General features: G+C 28.8%; 2 protein-coding genes across 3 annotated transcripts; one reads left to right on the top strand and one right to left on the bottom strand.

Moving 5' to 3' along the window:
* Positions 1 to 10,867: 10,867 nt before the first annotated feature.
* Positions 10,868 to 13,003, bottom strand: LOC107487070 (uncharacterized). Of its 2 annotated transcripts, none has more exons than XM_016107650.3 (5): positions 12,613 to 13,003; positions 12,442 to 12,519; positions 12,283 to 12,364; positions 12,058 to 12,200; positions 10,868 to 11,304 (listed from the first exon to the last, which is right to left on the bottom strand). In XM_016107650.3, the coding sequence occupies exons 1-5, from the start codon at positions 12,865 to 12,867 to the stop codon at positions 11,095 to 11,097; spliced, it is 768 nt and encodes a 255-aa protein (XP_015963136.1). In that variant the 5' UTR covers positions 12,868 to 13,003; the 3' UTR covers positions 10,868 to 11,094. The 2 variants fall into 2 exon arrangements, with proteins under 2 accessions (XP_015963136.1, XP_052117378.1); XM_052261418.1 differs by having other exon boundaries at positions 12,058 to 12,185.
* Positions 13,004 to 15,922: 2,919 nt separating this feature from the next.
* On the top strand, positions 15,923 to 16,717 carry LOC107486977 (NDR1/HIN1-like protein 12). The gene has a single exon (XM_016107561.3). The coding sequence runs from the start codon at positions 15,992 to 15,994 to the stop codon at positions 16,703 to 16,705; it is 714 nt and encodes a 237-aa protein (XP_015963047.1). The 5' UTR covers positions 15,923 to 15,991; the 3' UTR covers positions 16,706 to 16,717.
* The last annotated feature ends 1,005 nt before the right edge of the window (positions 16,718 to 17,722 follow it).

The raw sequence follows: 17,722 nt of genomic DNA, 5'->3' as shown, positions 1-17,722 counted from the left end.
TATATCAAACAAAGCCAAAAAAAATATATTTCTTTTCATTTGTGTAATAAGAACGAATGCCATTATAAAGAAAGGATTTCTTATATGAATGGAGCGCAAAAAGTAATAAACATTAGTTTCAGAGATTTGTTAAATATTGCTAAAAAGAGTTGGCACTATATGTTTGCCAATAAGACTTGATTAAATGATTAGATCGAAGATGTTACTGATAATGTTAGAATATAATTAGGATTAATTAGTATTATTTAGTATATTTGAATATTTATTATAAGAAATTATATTTTATTATTATAATTTTTTTAATATTTATAAATATTTTTTTATATTGTATTATTTTAGACAACTTGAACAGGAGAATATTAGAATATAATTAGGATTAATTAGGATCAATTACTATTATTTAGTATATTTGAATATTTATTATAAGAAATTACGTCTTTATTAGTACGATTCTCTTAATACTTATAAATACTTTTTTATATTGTATTATTCTAAACATTTTAAATAGATAACTTAATTACATTCAATAATATATTTTTTTTTAGTTAAATCTCTTATTTTTAAGAAATAAATTGGTTAGTACTTAATTAGTAGTCATTATTTGTTGGTAAGGAAGGGAATTTATTAGAAAAAGGGGAAGAAAAAGGAAAAGAAATAATTAAAGAATCCTTGTACTTAATTATAATACCATGGAACTTTAAAAATATTATTTTCTAATTGCCTATACAGGGTCATATAATAAACAATCATGTTACCTATATATTCTAAAAATCAGCATTAGTTAATGATTATATATATCATTTAATAAATTTTTTACTATATTATTGTAAATAAATTTAATTGTTGGTCTATTATAAGTTTAATTATTTTGGTAGGTAATTATTTATTGTTTAGTAAACTTTATGGATTAATATGTATAAATACGTGTAAATATTTCGTGATTGATTTTGTGTGTGCATGTAATATTTTAGTATAATTAATATTATTTGATATTAATTATATAATATAAATTTATTTTCTTTATATTTGTCTAACATTCGAACTAATATTAGTCAATTTTAATTTTTTATTAAAAATATTTTTTTAACATTTTTATTATATATATATTATTAATTGATTTTAATTGTATATATTCTTTCTATTCTTTTTATATTTATCTATCAGTGTCACATTTTTGTTTATCTTCATGGAAATTAATTAGAATAGAAGTCACAAACTGCTCCATGGTAGTTTACAGTGATAGGGGTGTATATACTTACAAAATTTAAATGCATGTTTGTGCTTGATTCTTGATTGATGACGGCTAATTAATATTAAGTGATTAATATTGTTCTTTTTTTGCATCATACATTTGAATTGATACTAATCAAATTTCCACCTTTTCATATTAAGAGTATTGCACCTGTGTTATTCTTTTTATGACTTTATCATTGTGATGGATTCATTTAAATATTTTCTAATAATATTTTTTTTTATTTTATTACTTCTTTAACAAGTACTCACAGTGGACTTAATAATTATTGACCAAACCCTATAATAATAACAAATAAAAAAATAAATAAAATTAAGAAACTATTATATTGCTCTTGGATGGAATAATAATCCAAAGCCTTGTTGTAAAGCAAAGTTGAGGAAACCTAGGTTTATAAGTATAATAAATTAGAAAAGTTTTGAAATGTACCAAAAACACAGGTATTTAATATTTTAATAGTTGATTTTAATTAATATATATATATATATATTATATTTTATAATTAAATTAATAGTTAAAATTATTAAAATATTAATTTATTTAGTACACTTGATTATTTAATTATTTTTTTTATTTTAACACATAGCGTTTGGTAGAGTATTAAATTGATCTTTTGGGTGTAATTTTGTTTTAGTTCTTAAGGTTTAAAGTGTCCTATTTAAATCTAAAAAAGTTTTATTTAATATTAATTTAGTGTCAAACTTAAATAATTAACGGAATGTCTACATAATAACAGTACAAGAACAAAATCGATAATTTAGAGAATAAATACAAGCTCAGGCACAAAATTATCAATACATCTATTTATTATTTTTCTTATAATATAAATAAAATATTTTCTATAAAACTAAAGAGAATGATAAATATATAAATAAAATATTTTCTATAGAACTAAAGAGAATGATAAATAAATGTATTGATGTATCAACGGTTGATTTTGTGCCTCTAGAGTTTGTACTTGTTCGTCCGATTATCGATTTTATTCTTGTACTATTGTTATGTAGAACATTTTGTTAATTATTTAATTTTGACCCTCATTATGGGACTAAATTAATACTAAATAAAATATTTTTAGATTCAAATAAGACATTTTAGATCTTAAAAATCAAAACAAAATTACACCTAAACATAGAACCAATTTAATACTTTACCTTATATTATATATACATACACCTAGTAATTATTTTATATTTTCACACCACTTCTATGGTAGTGGACAACATAACATCAGAGACACCTGCTAGGAAGAAACCAATGCTGACACTTAGAATAATATAGACATAAAAAATGATGTTGTGAAGATAGCATCGTACCCTAATTTACTCAAAGTGTACTCTAAATATATTGATTCAAAAAAAAGTAAATAAAAATATATAAACCTTTTTTATTCTTCTAATATATTCAATGCATAAAGACTTACATAATTTAATTAAACTTACAAAATTTATATTTTCAAGTCAAATAATTTATTTTAATTTTAATATCATTAAAAATATCCTTAATTAAAATATTTGATAACAATGATATATATAATAAATGGCCAAAGGTTAAAAATCACAGGTTGGAATCTCATTTATAACTTTAAAAAAAAAAATCACATAATTCTGAATGTGCAGCATGGGATTGGGCATGCAAAGAAAATAGAAAAAGGTGTCCTTCTCAAATCCCAATCATGGCAAGACCTTCCTTACCTAGGACTATATCTATATATTAACCTATAGCTAGTACCCATGCATATAGCAGACAAATTAAAGTTAGCTATGACAATTATTATTAAATGTTACACGAGAAAAAGGATTGCTATTGTGTTTCTTAATATACCCCAGCCGTGTTCTTTTAATATTTTGGATTAGCAATATAAATATGGAAAAAAATAAATTTAATTATACAAAATCTAAGCTGACAAATAAAGACGTTCTTAATATATATAAATTCAATTAAAAAACTAATTTTTCAGTCAATATTGATTAACTTTTTAATTTATCTTAACTTTTAAATTTATCAAAAAATTTTAAAAAAATATATAATAAAAAATTGATTAATATTAACTAATTAAATTTGATTATATATATATAAACAATATATTGATGTGTATTTAACTAGTTTAATTCGAAAAATTATAAAGTGATTCAAATATGTGAGCGAAAGAAAACATAAAACTTGGTGAATAAATTCTACTGACCCACAAGCTAAGAACTCATCATTTGTTTATGATGGAATTAGTTGGAAGATTAATGTATGTTTGGGTATTGATATTCTTCTCTAAATTGGGTGATTTTATTTCCAAGCTGAACCATAAATGAAGTGAATCGAACAATATTGCTGGAGAAATGGAGAATCAATCGTCAATGCGCAACAACTCTTCAAATTTTAATTTCGTTTCACACTCATTTCTTGAAGAATGTTAACCCAATTAACAATGCAAGGTGGAGGGAGAACATCCATATCTTCACTAACAAACAAAAAATTTTCTTAGTGGAAGAACCATTTTGTTTATAAACTTTAGTTTTCAATTTAGACCCTATATATTACATAAATTAACTTGCTTTAAACTATATATCTTGTACTTTATCTTAAAATTAATATGCTTCTAAAACATGTGTAAAATTAAGATTATACGGCAGATCTTAACATTAATGAATTCGCTTAATCTTGATATTTCTTGTAAGCATAATTGAATGATCCACTCTGAATTTTAGATGTTACTGTATATTATTGGATTTTAGATTTTGAAGATTAGTGTAATAGAATAATAGTATAAAATTTTTGTAATTCAAGATTTTGAGGGTTAAGACATAATTACTAAATATTATTATAAGAAAAAGATTCATAAGTGATAATTGTCATCTCAAAATAAATCATAATTAGTGGATAATATTATCTAATAAAATAATAAATTATTTTAAAATATAGACAATTCATAGAAAAATAATGATAATATATTATTTAAAGTTCAATTTTGAATTGATATGTATTTTTATTTATTTTGGAAATTAAAATATCAGGTCTTATTCAATGTAGTTTGAATAATGAAAGAATTGAATTAATTATCCCTTATGAAGATGAAATAAAAGAAAGAGTTTTATGAAACTTTTTGAAAAATTGAAAGAATATTTGATTTGCAAGATATGATAAGTATGATTTGGAGACTAAGCATATGATTTTTTTTATTATAAATAGAATATTAGAAAGTACTAATAAGGGTATTTTCTACTCTCATAATTATAAATCCTATTATTTTCTTATTTCTTTGTAACTTGTTAAGTTTTTATAGGTTGTTAAGATAGGTGGATCTTTTGAATTATACTTTTGAATTTTTGTTTTTCTTTTATTTTTTAATTTAATAGATTATGTAATCATTTAAGAATTGATTATGAATGTGAGTTTATGTGTTAAAATAAGTTAAACAAATATTTGTTATAAGTCAAAATACAGCCCGTCAAAAAAAGTTTGCTTAATGCTTATGTACGTAGTCTTATAAGAATTGTAGTTCTTTACCACTAATTAATTGAAATTGAAATTAAGTAATCGTTAATTTAATTAGAAGGATTGTTACACACTTGAGCCATCAAGTTAAAACTATAGTTAAGAGTAATTCGGTCATAATTATATTGTATTACATTAGAAAAAATAAGGGTGAACAATAATTATTTAAGAGTTTAAGACATTAGGTGAAATTAAATCATAACACCTACTCATGATCCATTATTTTTTATGTTTATAACTAATTAACTATCAAGTGTCACATTCAAGAAATTAGACAAAAACGTATGTTCTCTAGCATAATATTCATACATATATCTTTTCAATGTACACATTGTTGTTAATCTGTTCTCATATTATATATTAATTAAGGTGAAAACTCAGGTGGAGTCGACTTCATGTGAAGTTGATATCTGAGAGCCGTTAGATGACAGTTCTCAGGTATCAACTCAGTCAAATCATCTAACTGTTCTCAGGTATCAACTTCATATGAAGTCGACTCTATCTGAATCTTCACCATTAATTAATATTCTAACATCTATACGTATTGTGACATTCACATTGTGCATTATGTTTAATGGCATGATGAAATTGTGATCGATAACACATTATTATGTAATGTATTCCTTAGGTTATATTTTGATTGGGACTTAATTGGGACAGAAGAATTGAATTTGCCTTCAAGTTAAAATACATTATCATTCTAATAATAACCAACTGCTTTTGGATTTTTACTCTAGACAAGTATTTAATAATTTAACAAAACACAAAGTAGCAGCTGTTAAAGCCAATTTCTCTTAGTGTTGTCTAATCATGATCAAATTGCCCCTTTAATTTTTGTATTTAAAACAAAGAAAAACACATTAGTGATGAGTATCCTAATGAATGGTTGTGAGGAAAATATATATTTCAAATAAAGTTGTCATGAATTGCTTATTAGCTTCAAATGGAAAATATTCCATTCCTTAATTCATTCTATTCAAGGGAATGTCATTAACATTATTAAAGAGACATAACCATGTGCATTAAGTCTTATTTAATTTACATGTTGAAGGGTAACGCACGTGGGACCTTAGCATGTAACCATGTTAAATACCTTGTTGTTAGTAGCCTCAAAGGATCACAAACATCACTTACACTTGAAGCTCTCTCTTGAAGCAGCAAGAAAGATTACACAAATTAATTAACTTTAATTAATTACCTTCTTCTTGTTCTTCTTCAAATTAGTAGGGAGCTTCATGGGGAAGAAAACTATCAAGTTAAGCTTTGTTCTCTTCCTTATTATTGTTGTCCAACACAATTTCTTAGGTTTTGTGGTTGGGTCAAGGGTTTTAATAATGAAGAATCAAGCAGAACCTCCTCCTCTTCCTTATTCGTCTTTATTGTATACAATAAATGATGCAAAAGATGGCGAAGGTGATGCTTTTCGTCCAACAACTCCTGGCCATAGTCCTGGCGTGGGACATCAAACGCCACCGAATAGTCCTTGACCTAATTCAAGATTATTAATTATTTTGGCCTTCAAGATGCTAGCTAGCAGATGTATTTTGATTTGGGTTTGTATGATTATTTTGTGATAGATTATTTTAATTAATGTTATCTATACTCATTGTTTTGGGATATCATAGTAGACACACAATGAATCAAAAAAAGAAATTACAAGGTGATGGGTCTTTCTTGTTTTACCTTTTTTAAGACTCATGATTTTATTATTTTTTTCCCTTATTATTGTGTGTCTAAAATAAATCTCTAAATGAGTAACTTCATTTCTTTTTCTTTTTATCCTTTTTGTCATCTACTACTAGTGATGATGAAAAAGGGCTATGGATGGTTCAAATTTTTGTTATTTAATAGCTTGGGAGTGTTTTGGGAATGGTAATGGATCTATAAAATCAGTTTTTCTTATATATTGTTGTCTCTCTATCAAGTACCCTTGTATATTTTCCCATTCTTTTAATTGATGAAATTCTCTGTTGAATTTGGAAAACTGGGGCATTGATCCAACGTAATCCTTTCAGGAGTATTAGTGATCATATTATATGGTGTATCATTTACAGAATTATATATATTTTAATCATAAAATAATTGTTCCGGGAAAAAAAACCCCACAAAATTAACCATTTTAAAAATGAGAATAATTATTAGACTGTTTAATAGCATAAAAATAAATGGTGGTATGGCGGCCGGCCGTTGGACGAAGGTCCGGTGATAGGCTGACCACCCTCCACCCGCCTTCTGGCGGTGGTTTAAACAACCTTCTTAATATTAATTAGTACTAATTTGATTAGATTTTAAATTTTTGTTTAATCATTTAGATTGTTTTTCACAAATTTGGTCTTTGAAGAGTTTTAGAGAAGAAGGAAAGATTTTAGAAAGTTAAACTCATTCACAAATTTTATTATTTGGTGGAGGAAGAATTTTGGAGGTTTTTATTAGCATTTTAGATCCTTCCAAAACTCTCATTTTTAAAAGTTGTCTCTAAGTATGTGTTTTTATTTGATTTTGTTTAAATTTATTATTTTTTCTCAACTAATTGCATTAGAAAAAATTAAAGTTAATATATTATTATAATAATAGATAAAATTATAAAAATATATAATGAAAATTTCAAATTATTCTTCTTTATCTATTTTAATTTACTCGTGAATAAGAGTTTAAAAATCTTAAACTCCCTCTTTTATTTACATTCATGATTCATCCCCTCTAAAGCCTTCTCCAAGACTGTGTTATATTATAAATAAAAGTAAATAAAAGTGAAGCAAATTTTATTTTTGGGAATGTAACTTTCCATGGATATAATTTTAGACTGCAAATTAAATAAGAAAATCTTACATTTCCAAATTTATATTTAAAAATTTTAAAATATTTTGCAAATAACACATTTTTTATTAGAAGTTTGTTTGGTTTATATTTTTATATTTAGAGGCTTCTATGTTCTAACTTTAAGATTTCATAAGAAAAAAATAAAAAATGAAATTTGATTGTTTTATTTTTATTTGAAAATTATAAAAAAAATGCAGGCAACAACAAATGAAACTTCTACTTTAATTCCAGTAAAAAATAATATTGAATAAGAAAGTTATGCTCCGTAGCTAACTATATGTCATTGATGTAAAAAAATCTAGTCTGAAGCTTAATTATAGATATTTTAAAAGAAGAAATCAATTTTGTTGGTTAGTCTAGTCATTAATTTATTAATTTATTTAAATAAATATTATAAATTTGATATTATGATGAGTTGCATGGCGCCAGGATGTAGCACCACGTAAGGTTAATTTTTTCAGGTGGATAGAGTAAAGGAAAGTTGGTATGTGACTGTGATCATGATCATGATATCTATGTTGTGTTTCATGGGAGGAACGGAAAAAATAATAATAATTGGTCACTTAAAAGAAGAAAAAATTGTTTCAAATAAATGATATTGTTCCGTGTATATATATAAATAATGTAGTTGGGGACTCCAAATAAATTTTATTCTATTGAAAGAAGAAGAAAATTGTTTTGCTTGTTTTTCTTTTTGTTTCCATATTCTAATGAAAATTGAAAGAAGTTTATTTGATCATAAAATATAGAAGTTTACTTGTATCTTAAAATATTATTCATCATATATAAATATTTTTATTAGTTTCATACAATATTTTTATTATAAAAAAAATTGGGTGTTCAAAAGGCAGGCTTGCTTTGGTCAACACGCCAAATCTTCCATAACAAAAAAAATATGCCGCAGGTATCTGATTTCTTTTAACATTTGTCCTTTTTTCAATCATCATATGGTATGTACTAAATAGGACTTTGGTGCCGCAATTGATCTTAATTTTAAAAAACTAAGTGAACGAACATTAGTAATTAATCAAAGCTTTCTCATCATATCTGGATAGACATATTCTTAATTCAAAAGATAAACGCGCATAACATTATTTATTTATTTGGAACCACTGCTTTAATTAATTAATTTATTTATTATATAGCTGTAATTATCAACAAGATGTAGTGGACCACTTTGAGTCTGTTAATTTTTTTCCATTACTTTTATGAGATTAGCTTAGTCCAAATTAAAAATGATCTTGACAATCACAATCCCTACTTTTCCTAAGTCATATATATTCATCATTTAATCCAAAGTGGCAGCCTAGATAACTAAAAAAATAGGAAGATCTATTTTTTATATGCATAACCCACCAAAGATTATTACACGCGTCAATAATCAATGCATAAATAAATATAATTTTTATACATATATACATATATAAATAATTATATATTAACATATCAGAAAAATAGCTTATTAAATCCATTAAAATGTTATTTAAAATTATATGAACTTAATTAGATAACTATATAAGTATTTTTATATTGTCATATATAAAAAATAGAATAGTATATATATGTTTGTGCTTTTTTTTTCATATGATATTTAATGATGGTGTAATTGATTAGTGATGCATATGATATCATCAAGATATTATGGATGGGATAAAGTACGATAAACAATAAAAATGAACTAATTAATAAATATTTGATTTTGGACGGTAATTTTTTAATTTCTGGATGTATGAACTTTTTTGTTGATCGATTATTAAGTAATTTCTGTTGTCTCCAACTCTCCATATCAAAACTTTGGATATAATATTTTAAGATATTTGATTTACTCGCTCATACTAAGGTACAAATTTAACACTCTCGAAATCGCGTTAATTTCGAATATATAATCAATATTTTTGTAACCTCTCATCTAAGGATTAGCAAATGAACTAGTGTCCATTAACGTACTGAATATTCTTGGTTTACTTACTGGTAATTTTCTATATATTTTTTAAGTAAAATGTTAAATTTGGTCATTAAATTTTACAAGAGTTTAATTGTTTTCTTAAATCTTAAGTTCTTAACTGAATTAAATTTTTATTATAGACAAATTGAATAGACAACTTGAATACTCACAAACATTTTTTCTATTACTCTCTTTCCCCTTTCTAACATGGTATGAGAACTATGGTATCCTTCTTGAAAAGGATATGTTATTTTTCTTGCGGTGAAATCATCGTAATTTTTGCATTTTTTTATACTATTCTTCTTTCCCTTTTGTCATCTTTTGATGCTTTTTCACCTTATCATCCGCTGTTTACCTATCCTCATGAAGAAAACATATAGTTTTTGCTCTTTTTCGACAGTTCCGTCTGCGTTTTCTCCATTTGTGTTCTCTCGTAGTCGTGGCAGTTCCGTTTGTGTTCTCTCGTGGCAGTTTCTTCTGTGCTTCCTTGTGGCAGATCCGTCTGCGTTTCTTTCCGGCAGTTTCGTCTGCGCTTCCTTCCGGCAAGCGGCAGTTCTGTCTGCACTTTGTTCCGACAGTTTCATCTGCATCCGTTCTATTAGTTTATGTTTTTTTTTATTTCGTTGTTTAAATAAGTTTCAACTAAGTGATCACTTGAGTTTGAGGGAGATGTTAGGATATAATTAAGATCAATTAGGATCAATTAGTATTATTTAGTATATCTGAATATTTATTATAGGAGATTAAGTCTTTATTATTACGATTCTCTTAGTACCTATAAATACCCTTTTATATTGTATCATTCTAGATAACTTAAATAGATAATTTGAATAGACAACTTGATTACACTCAATAATATACCATCATTTCTCCAGTTAAGTCTCTTGTTTCTAACAAAATTGGTTTCTTAACTACATTAAATAATATCGTAACATTAGTCTCTAATCCGATGAAAATCTTGCCCTAAATAGGTGATTAGGAAAGAGAATGCCCAGTCCATATGGCCTGAATGCCGAAAATTTTCAGCAAAGTGAAAGATTGAAGAGCATTTTCAAAGGCTCTAAACAAAATTTAATTTACCTTTTTATTTTTTTTAATCTGTTACCTTCACTTTTCAATACATCATTAAAATAATATATTATGTGCACTAGGAGATTCAAAATACCAAATATATCAACAACAATATTATGTTATGTATACACAAATAATATGCTATAATACAAAATACATATTAAAAATATGTAAAATAACACATTTTTAATGTACACATAATATTTTAATATTTTTTATAACCGGCTAGATGGAAAGAAATATAAGATAGTATATTAAAACACAAGAACGGGTTAAAAAAAAAGAACCAAAAATAGTGGAAATGCATACATATATTAAACATCACTTATGCAGTTATGCGTACAGTTGTACTAATATATAGTTGTAGTTATATTATATATACATAATATCAGTGAAGACAAGGGCACCTAACTTTGTTACTTATGAGTATAGTGTAGACATACATGTATACATGTATGACTTTGTATATCCTTTATTTTTGTCCCAAGTGTGGAAGCTGAAAAGTTGTATCTACTGAGAATCACTTAGCTTCATTCAGCTTAGACAGCAAGAAGAGGCAACTAGAAGAAAGAAAAACAGAAGCACAGAAGCATAGCAAATCCAGAGGAGTTTGTATAACAGCTCTTTTACTTTTGTCAAAGAGACCAATCAGAAGAAGCATCACTATGACATGCCCAACCTTGGTTTTCAGTTCATTCACTGTTGATATCTCCAACCATTTTGGTCTCTCCTGATTAAAAAACAACATATAGTGTAACTAACTTGGAAGAGACAGAGCTTGTTAAGAAAAAGGGAAATGTTGTACTAGGTAAATAACATATCTTTTTGTCTTTAGACAATTATAACCAAGTCTTATTCCATTAGATGATAGAGTCGACCAATAAGAGAACACAGTAAGAAGTTAACATTTGCAGTACTATACTCTTCATAGAGTATGAGAGTATGCTGAGTTTTGAAAATCCAGTGATTATACTGCGTTAGTGCTGATTAATTTTTTCAATTGTTACGGATTAGCTTCCTAGCTGATTGAGGACTGTCATGAAATCACTCATCCAAAAAACTTAAGCAGATAGAAAAAGACAACATGAATGGTTATATATCTGACAAGGACACTAAACGGACCATGAACACCCCCCTAGGGGCATGTCGGCTTCAGAGTGCATTCTAAATTGTATTCTCAATGAATAAGCATGAAATCCGGGGAGATCCCAATCAAGTCATCCCAGGATTGTAACATTCGCTCAATATGCTATTAACCTCTAATCTTTATATTTTTAGACTATTTCTGATTTGAGCATCGGAGTGTACCTCCAGCATTGAAAATCCAACATACTCCTCCCAACTTGGGATCCAGATTTAGTTCATGCTTAACATTGGTTATCCATAAAATCAAAGAAAAGTAATCTATAAGCAAATCTCTGCCTACAATTTAGAAGATGTAGAAGCTAAGCAGTTGATGAGAATGTGAGAATAAAGCAAGCACCTTAAGAACGAATAAGCCAAAGAGATTTGATCTGTGAGAAGGATCTTGATCAGGCAGAGAGCTTGCACTACCAAGATTACTGACAAAGAGCTCATAGAGGCCCATTCCAAACACCAGCATCACTGTTCCTAAAAGATACACATCTACATCATCATCAACAACCCAAGTTAGAAACAGACATACAAATTAAATGATATGGTGTTTAAAGAAGAGTGAGTGAGTTACCAATAGCCTCTATGAGCATTTGGATAATTTTAGTGCGGTCTACAAGGTATGAGGTAAACGACTCTGCAACAATTGTGGAACCCTACATGGTGATGAAGAACTAATTAAGTGAATCAAATATGTGGAAACAATGAATCAAATGCACACACACATATATACCTTGATGAAACATAAGAAAGATCCAATTAAAGAACCAAAGACTCCAAAAATAGCCAAGAAGCGGCATCTATATATAATCTGCAAATTAAAAGTTTCATCGCTAATAAATTAGAAAGCAATTATGCTAAGTCAAATAAAGATCATGAAACCTAAGTTTGTTGATTATATTACCTTCTCAACGCGAGCCTCTAGATCTTCTTGCTCTTGTTGTTGTTGTTGTTGTACCTGGTTGTTATTGACATCAACAAGTGGCGAGGGTCCCGTTTTGGTGTAAGCGGGAATGAATCTGAGGCGTTGATGAGGATGAGTTTGGTGGCATCGAAAGACAGAGAGGGTTAGGGTTGTGGTGGTGCCATTAGAGGTGGAATTGAAAGGAAAAGTAGTTAGTGGTGCTCTTCGCAGCAATGTGTGACACTGGAGTTTCATTTTCAGAGGCTAATTTGAATTCAATCGAAGAAGAAATGTTTGAAGAAAAGAAGGGAGACAAGTGCGGTGAATGTGTGACACATTGACGGAGGCTAAGACCGCCATCTGGATTCTCCAACGCAAACTTCATTCTTCTCTTTCCTTTCCTTTCTATCGTTATCGTAAAATATCTTCCTTTTTCTTTTCCACTTTTCTCCCGAAAATTATTTTTATATTTTTTTTTATCAAAAATTAGAGACTCAAATTCCAATCTTTTAACTAAATATGAAAAAACTATATCATTTGAGGTATAATTGATTGGTTTCTTTTAAATTATTTTTACATTTTAGACCATTCATATTGTTTATGTATTTCGGACAATAATTTATTATTTTTTTAAAAGTTTTGGAAATTAATTTGTTTTTGTTTTTTACATCTGTTTTAAATTTAAGTTCATATTAAACAATATTCCTCTTTAGTTTATTAAGGCAATTATTAACCAAACTATTGTATTTTCTCGCAAAACTACGAAACTTTGGGAAATTCTATAAGGTCTGCACCACACGTATCTCTCTTTTTTTTTTTTTGGACTTGGCGCCACACGTATCTCTATTGACTATTGTCGTCGTTTGTCCTCCAACGTGAAAAATAATAATCTTTTCAATTTTTTGTTTAAATGAAAAACCGGCTAATAGGGGTATGTGTGAATACGAAATACGATAGAAGAGCAATGATTTGGAAGGTGCTACCAGATGAATCTACACCAAAGGAGTGTTGGGTCACTTGTCATATGAAAAGCAATCACTTTACAAATGTAACTCAGCTTCTTTCTTTTTATTTTTCTTTGGGCTTCCAGTCCCTTTTTCTTTCTCTCAACCTATTTTGCCCTTGTAACATCTAGCCCAAAATTTAAATGGGCCAAATTGTCAGCCCAAAATAAGGAAACATTTTCTTCAGACAAAAACAAAAATGAAACATGTGACATGTCATAAGGTTCCGATTGGTTGATGTACATGATGAGACATAGACACAAAGACATAGACATTAAAGATATGGACATAAAATATTTGTGTTTATGTATTATGTTTGATAAAATAAAAAACAAGACACACATATTTTAAAAAGACTGAATTACCCTTCATTCTACCACAAATTTTACTATTATTACTGTACATCCATTATCACAAACACTACATGTCATCACCATTAAATTTTTATTTCTTTTAATATTTTTTATTTCTTCTAATATCATCTTAAATTATCATTCAAATATTAAATATATATTTTTTTGAAAAAAATAAAAATTAAAGTTCAGAATTTATCAAAGATTAATCAAAATTTAAATAAATAAAAAATTAAATGTACAATTTTTTTTTGAAGAAAATAGAAAGATAAATTTAGTTATAGATTCTAAAAGAGCAAGAGAAAAAAGAAAGGTTTGAGGAGATAAGAGGACAAATTTTAAAATTTCAATAAGGGTAAAAGAGTAAAAAATTAGTGTCTCAAAAGTTATGTCTTAGTGTCTCACCAAATTGGAGGTACACAAATTTAATGTCTCCGTGTCTATCCGTGTCCTCCTGTGTCCTTCGAAAATCTGTGTCTCACCAAATAACAGCAGACATGTGTCACCGTGTACCACTATGTCTATGTTTCAGTGTCTATGTCTCTCAAACCAAATGCTGCCTAACTGACGAGGTTACCTTGATTATAATTAATTAATGAATCTCGCAAGGGAGATAATGAGGTATCTGTACAATGATTACAATAGATTGTTTATTTGGTCTAATATAGATTAAAAAAATAAATTAACCCTTATTTACCTTAATTTCAAATGGCATGTTCAGTTTCAATTTACCCTACCACTAATTTTATCCATAATTTAATTTTTTCTCATTAACCCTTTTGCTCTCACAGTTATTCTTTTCCCCAAAACCCTCCCGTTCGCTTCACAGAACCCACACGCCCCTCGGACCATGTGCGCTGAAACCTGCATCCGCGCCTGGCAGACTCGCATCGCCCACCCTTCTTTGCAAGCATCCTCTCTCACTGGCCGCAACTCCTTCGCATCGTCGCCGCTGCACATCCTATCGTGACTGCAGTCCAGTCTCCGCGCGCAACTCTTCCGACCCGAACTGGGCTCCTACCCCCTTGCGGGAAGGAATTGCTTTGCACCAAACACGACTGAACATCCGACCGTGACTTGGTCATCGTGGCGGACACGAACTGCAACACCAAATTTAATTTCTTGCACCCAAAACCAACCATTCACGCGTACAAAAATTATGAACATCCAGTTATATGTAGACAAGAATCTCCGATATTTGTGCGTAAAAATAATCATGTAATCAATAAGTGGTATTATATACGCAGAATGATCATTCATTTTGTTTAATAAATTAACCATTCAGATACATATTGAAATGAATATCTAACTGTTGAAAAGAAAAAGAGAATTTGTGTGTTAGTGTAATTGATTGCAATTCTAATTTGTTTTAAATTTAAAATTAAAAACTATTTAAAATTAATTAATTGACTATGATTTAATTTTAATTGTAATTTAATCCTCTTTATTGTATATATTGTACAATACATGCATTCCCTCATCATACTTTCTCTTAATTTAAAATGGTAAACTCACTAAATGTAACAACTACTAAGTAGAAACAAAGATTCCATAGATTATAATAAAGGAAAAATAGTGAGCAGCGAAAATGTATCAATCATATCCAACAAGGAACAACCCATTCCGGATTAAAGCTTTCAACGTTGAAAGCTGGGAAGGGGCAACAACAGAGTTGGTATTTCGCAATACAAGTTTAGCATTTCCTTTTCCTTTTTCCCATCCCATGATTATAAAAATATATATATAAACCAAACCAAAAGATACCTAGTTGGAGATAAGCGTATACTACAAACGTAGCTACAACAAAATCAGCACACAAACCAAATGCTTTAAAGCCAGGAAAAGAAGATACCAAAACCTTCCCACCAATTAGAGTTAAGGAACCCAATTTTTTCAACACTATTTCCTTACCTCTTCTTCTAACCTTTGCCATTCCCATTGCCAAATCCCATAACTCTCTATCTCCATAGACCCCACATGGCTTGATCTTGATTCTTGATTCTTTTGTCCTTACCATTCCCCATGCAGCCCGCCCCCGAGTCAGGGTCGTACAACCACAGCCACAGCCACAACCACAACCAGAATCGCCACCATCGCGACTTTGAAAGTCGTGATGGGGCCACACGATACCATAACCGAAGGCTTCGTGTGGGCCGACAAGGCCACACGAACCCTTTAATATGGCTACTAGCCATCATATGCACAATCATAGCCCTAGCTGTGATTGTTGCCGGCATAGTAGTCTTTGCAGGGTACATACTAATCCGACCAAGGGTACCGACAATAACCGTCACAAATGCTCACCTAGACATTTTCCGAAACGACTACACCGGAATCCTCGAAACCCAACTCCGGATCCAAGTGATGGCGCAGAACGAAAACATGAAAGCACATGCATCATTTTCCGACATAAGGTTCAACCTTAGCTTCCAAGGTCAACCCGTAGCAATGATGGTTGCTGACCCATTTGATGTACCCAAAAACAACACACAGTTTCTTAACTACTTTGTCCAATCGTCGGCGATACCGTTGACGCCGGAACAAATGCAGGCGGTTACTGATTCTTGGAAGCTCAACTTGGCGACCTTTGATTTCAAGGGTAATGCTAGGACTCAATGGAGGATAGGGCCTTTGATTGGTTCTGTTAAGTTTTGGTGCTACCTTGATTGTAAACTCAAGTTTCATCCCTTGAATGGGAGTTACATTCACAATTCCTGCACCTCCAAATCAAAATAATCATCATCATCATCATTATGTGTTTAATTATTATTAGTTTTTTTTTCTTTTTTAAACACAAGAATTTGAACCGGAAAATTGAAAGTCAAGCGAGTATATATCTTTCATTATTCAAATTCATCAACTTTGATATGTTTATTCACCGATTTACATAGATTTTCATGGAGATCTTTTTAGATTCTCTATGCCTTTAGCAGGGGATATTTAAATCCTGCTAGCCGAATAGACCTGTATAATCTATGTATTATGAAGAAGCTCTTTTTAAGAAGCTTGTGCCTTTAATGATAAATATAGCAAAAAGGGAAATATTCTTCATTATTATGTGTGCAAAATAAGCTGAGTTTGTCAACTCGTAATTCATCCAATTTTTTTTGGAAGAGAGGGGCAGGAGGAGGTTGTATTTTAGATGTAATTTTCAGTATAAAATATTTATACTTGCATTCAATTATATAATATTATATTATTAAAAATAAAAGGCCCATGCTCAATCCTCAAACTATCAATCAACAAATTCAAATAGCTAGATCCCCAAAAAAGAAAAGGACCAAAACTTCAAAGCCACATAGGTTCATGGGTTGCTGCTTTGTTCTTAAAAATCAAGACCAAAAACAAAAACAAAAGCCCTGTCCTTGAAAATTTTTTTTTCTTGAAATTTGTTTAAAGAAAAAAAGAAGAATGAAAAGAAAACCTTATCCTTAATTTCAGTTTCCTGATTCTACGGAAGAAGGCAGGGGGATATTGATTAGAAAGAAAAAAAAAATTGGAAAGACCCGTAGGGGGACACTGATTACATCCCCAACGGGACACGTAACTCTTATCAAATCTCAACTTTGACCTACCCTTCTTCCTTTGATTTCAACGTGTCACATTTTTTTTTATTCTGAAACATTTCTTATATTTTACGAAATATTTAAATAAAATAATTTTTTTATTTATAAAACGTATATTTTTAAATTAAATATTTATAATTTTATTTGAACAAAATATCTTTTAATAATATATAAAAATTAGTGATAA

This window comes from Arachis duranensis, chromosome 5 (assembly GCF_000817695.3).
Source record: "Arachis duranensis cultivar V14167 chromosome 5, aradu.V14167.gnm2.J7QH, whole genome shotgun sequence".
Classification (NCBI taxonomy): domain Eukaryota; kingdom Viridiplantae; phylum Streptophyta; class Magnoliopsida; order Fabales; family Fabaceae; genus Arachis; species Arachis duranensis.
Note: the sequence above shows the minus strand (reverse complement) of the source record. Positions and strands in the feature narration are given on the sequence as shown.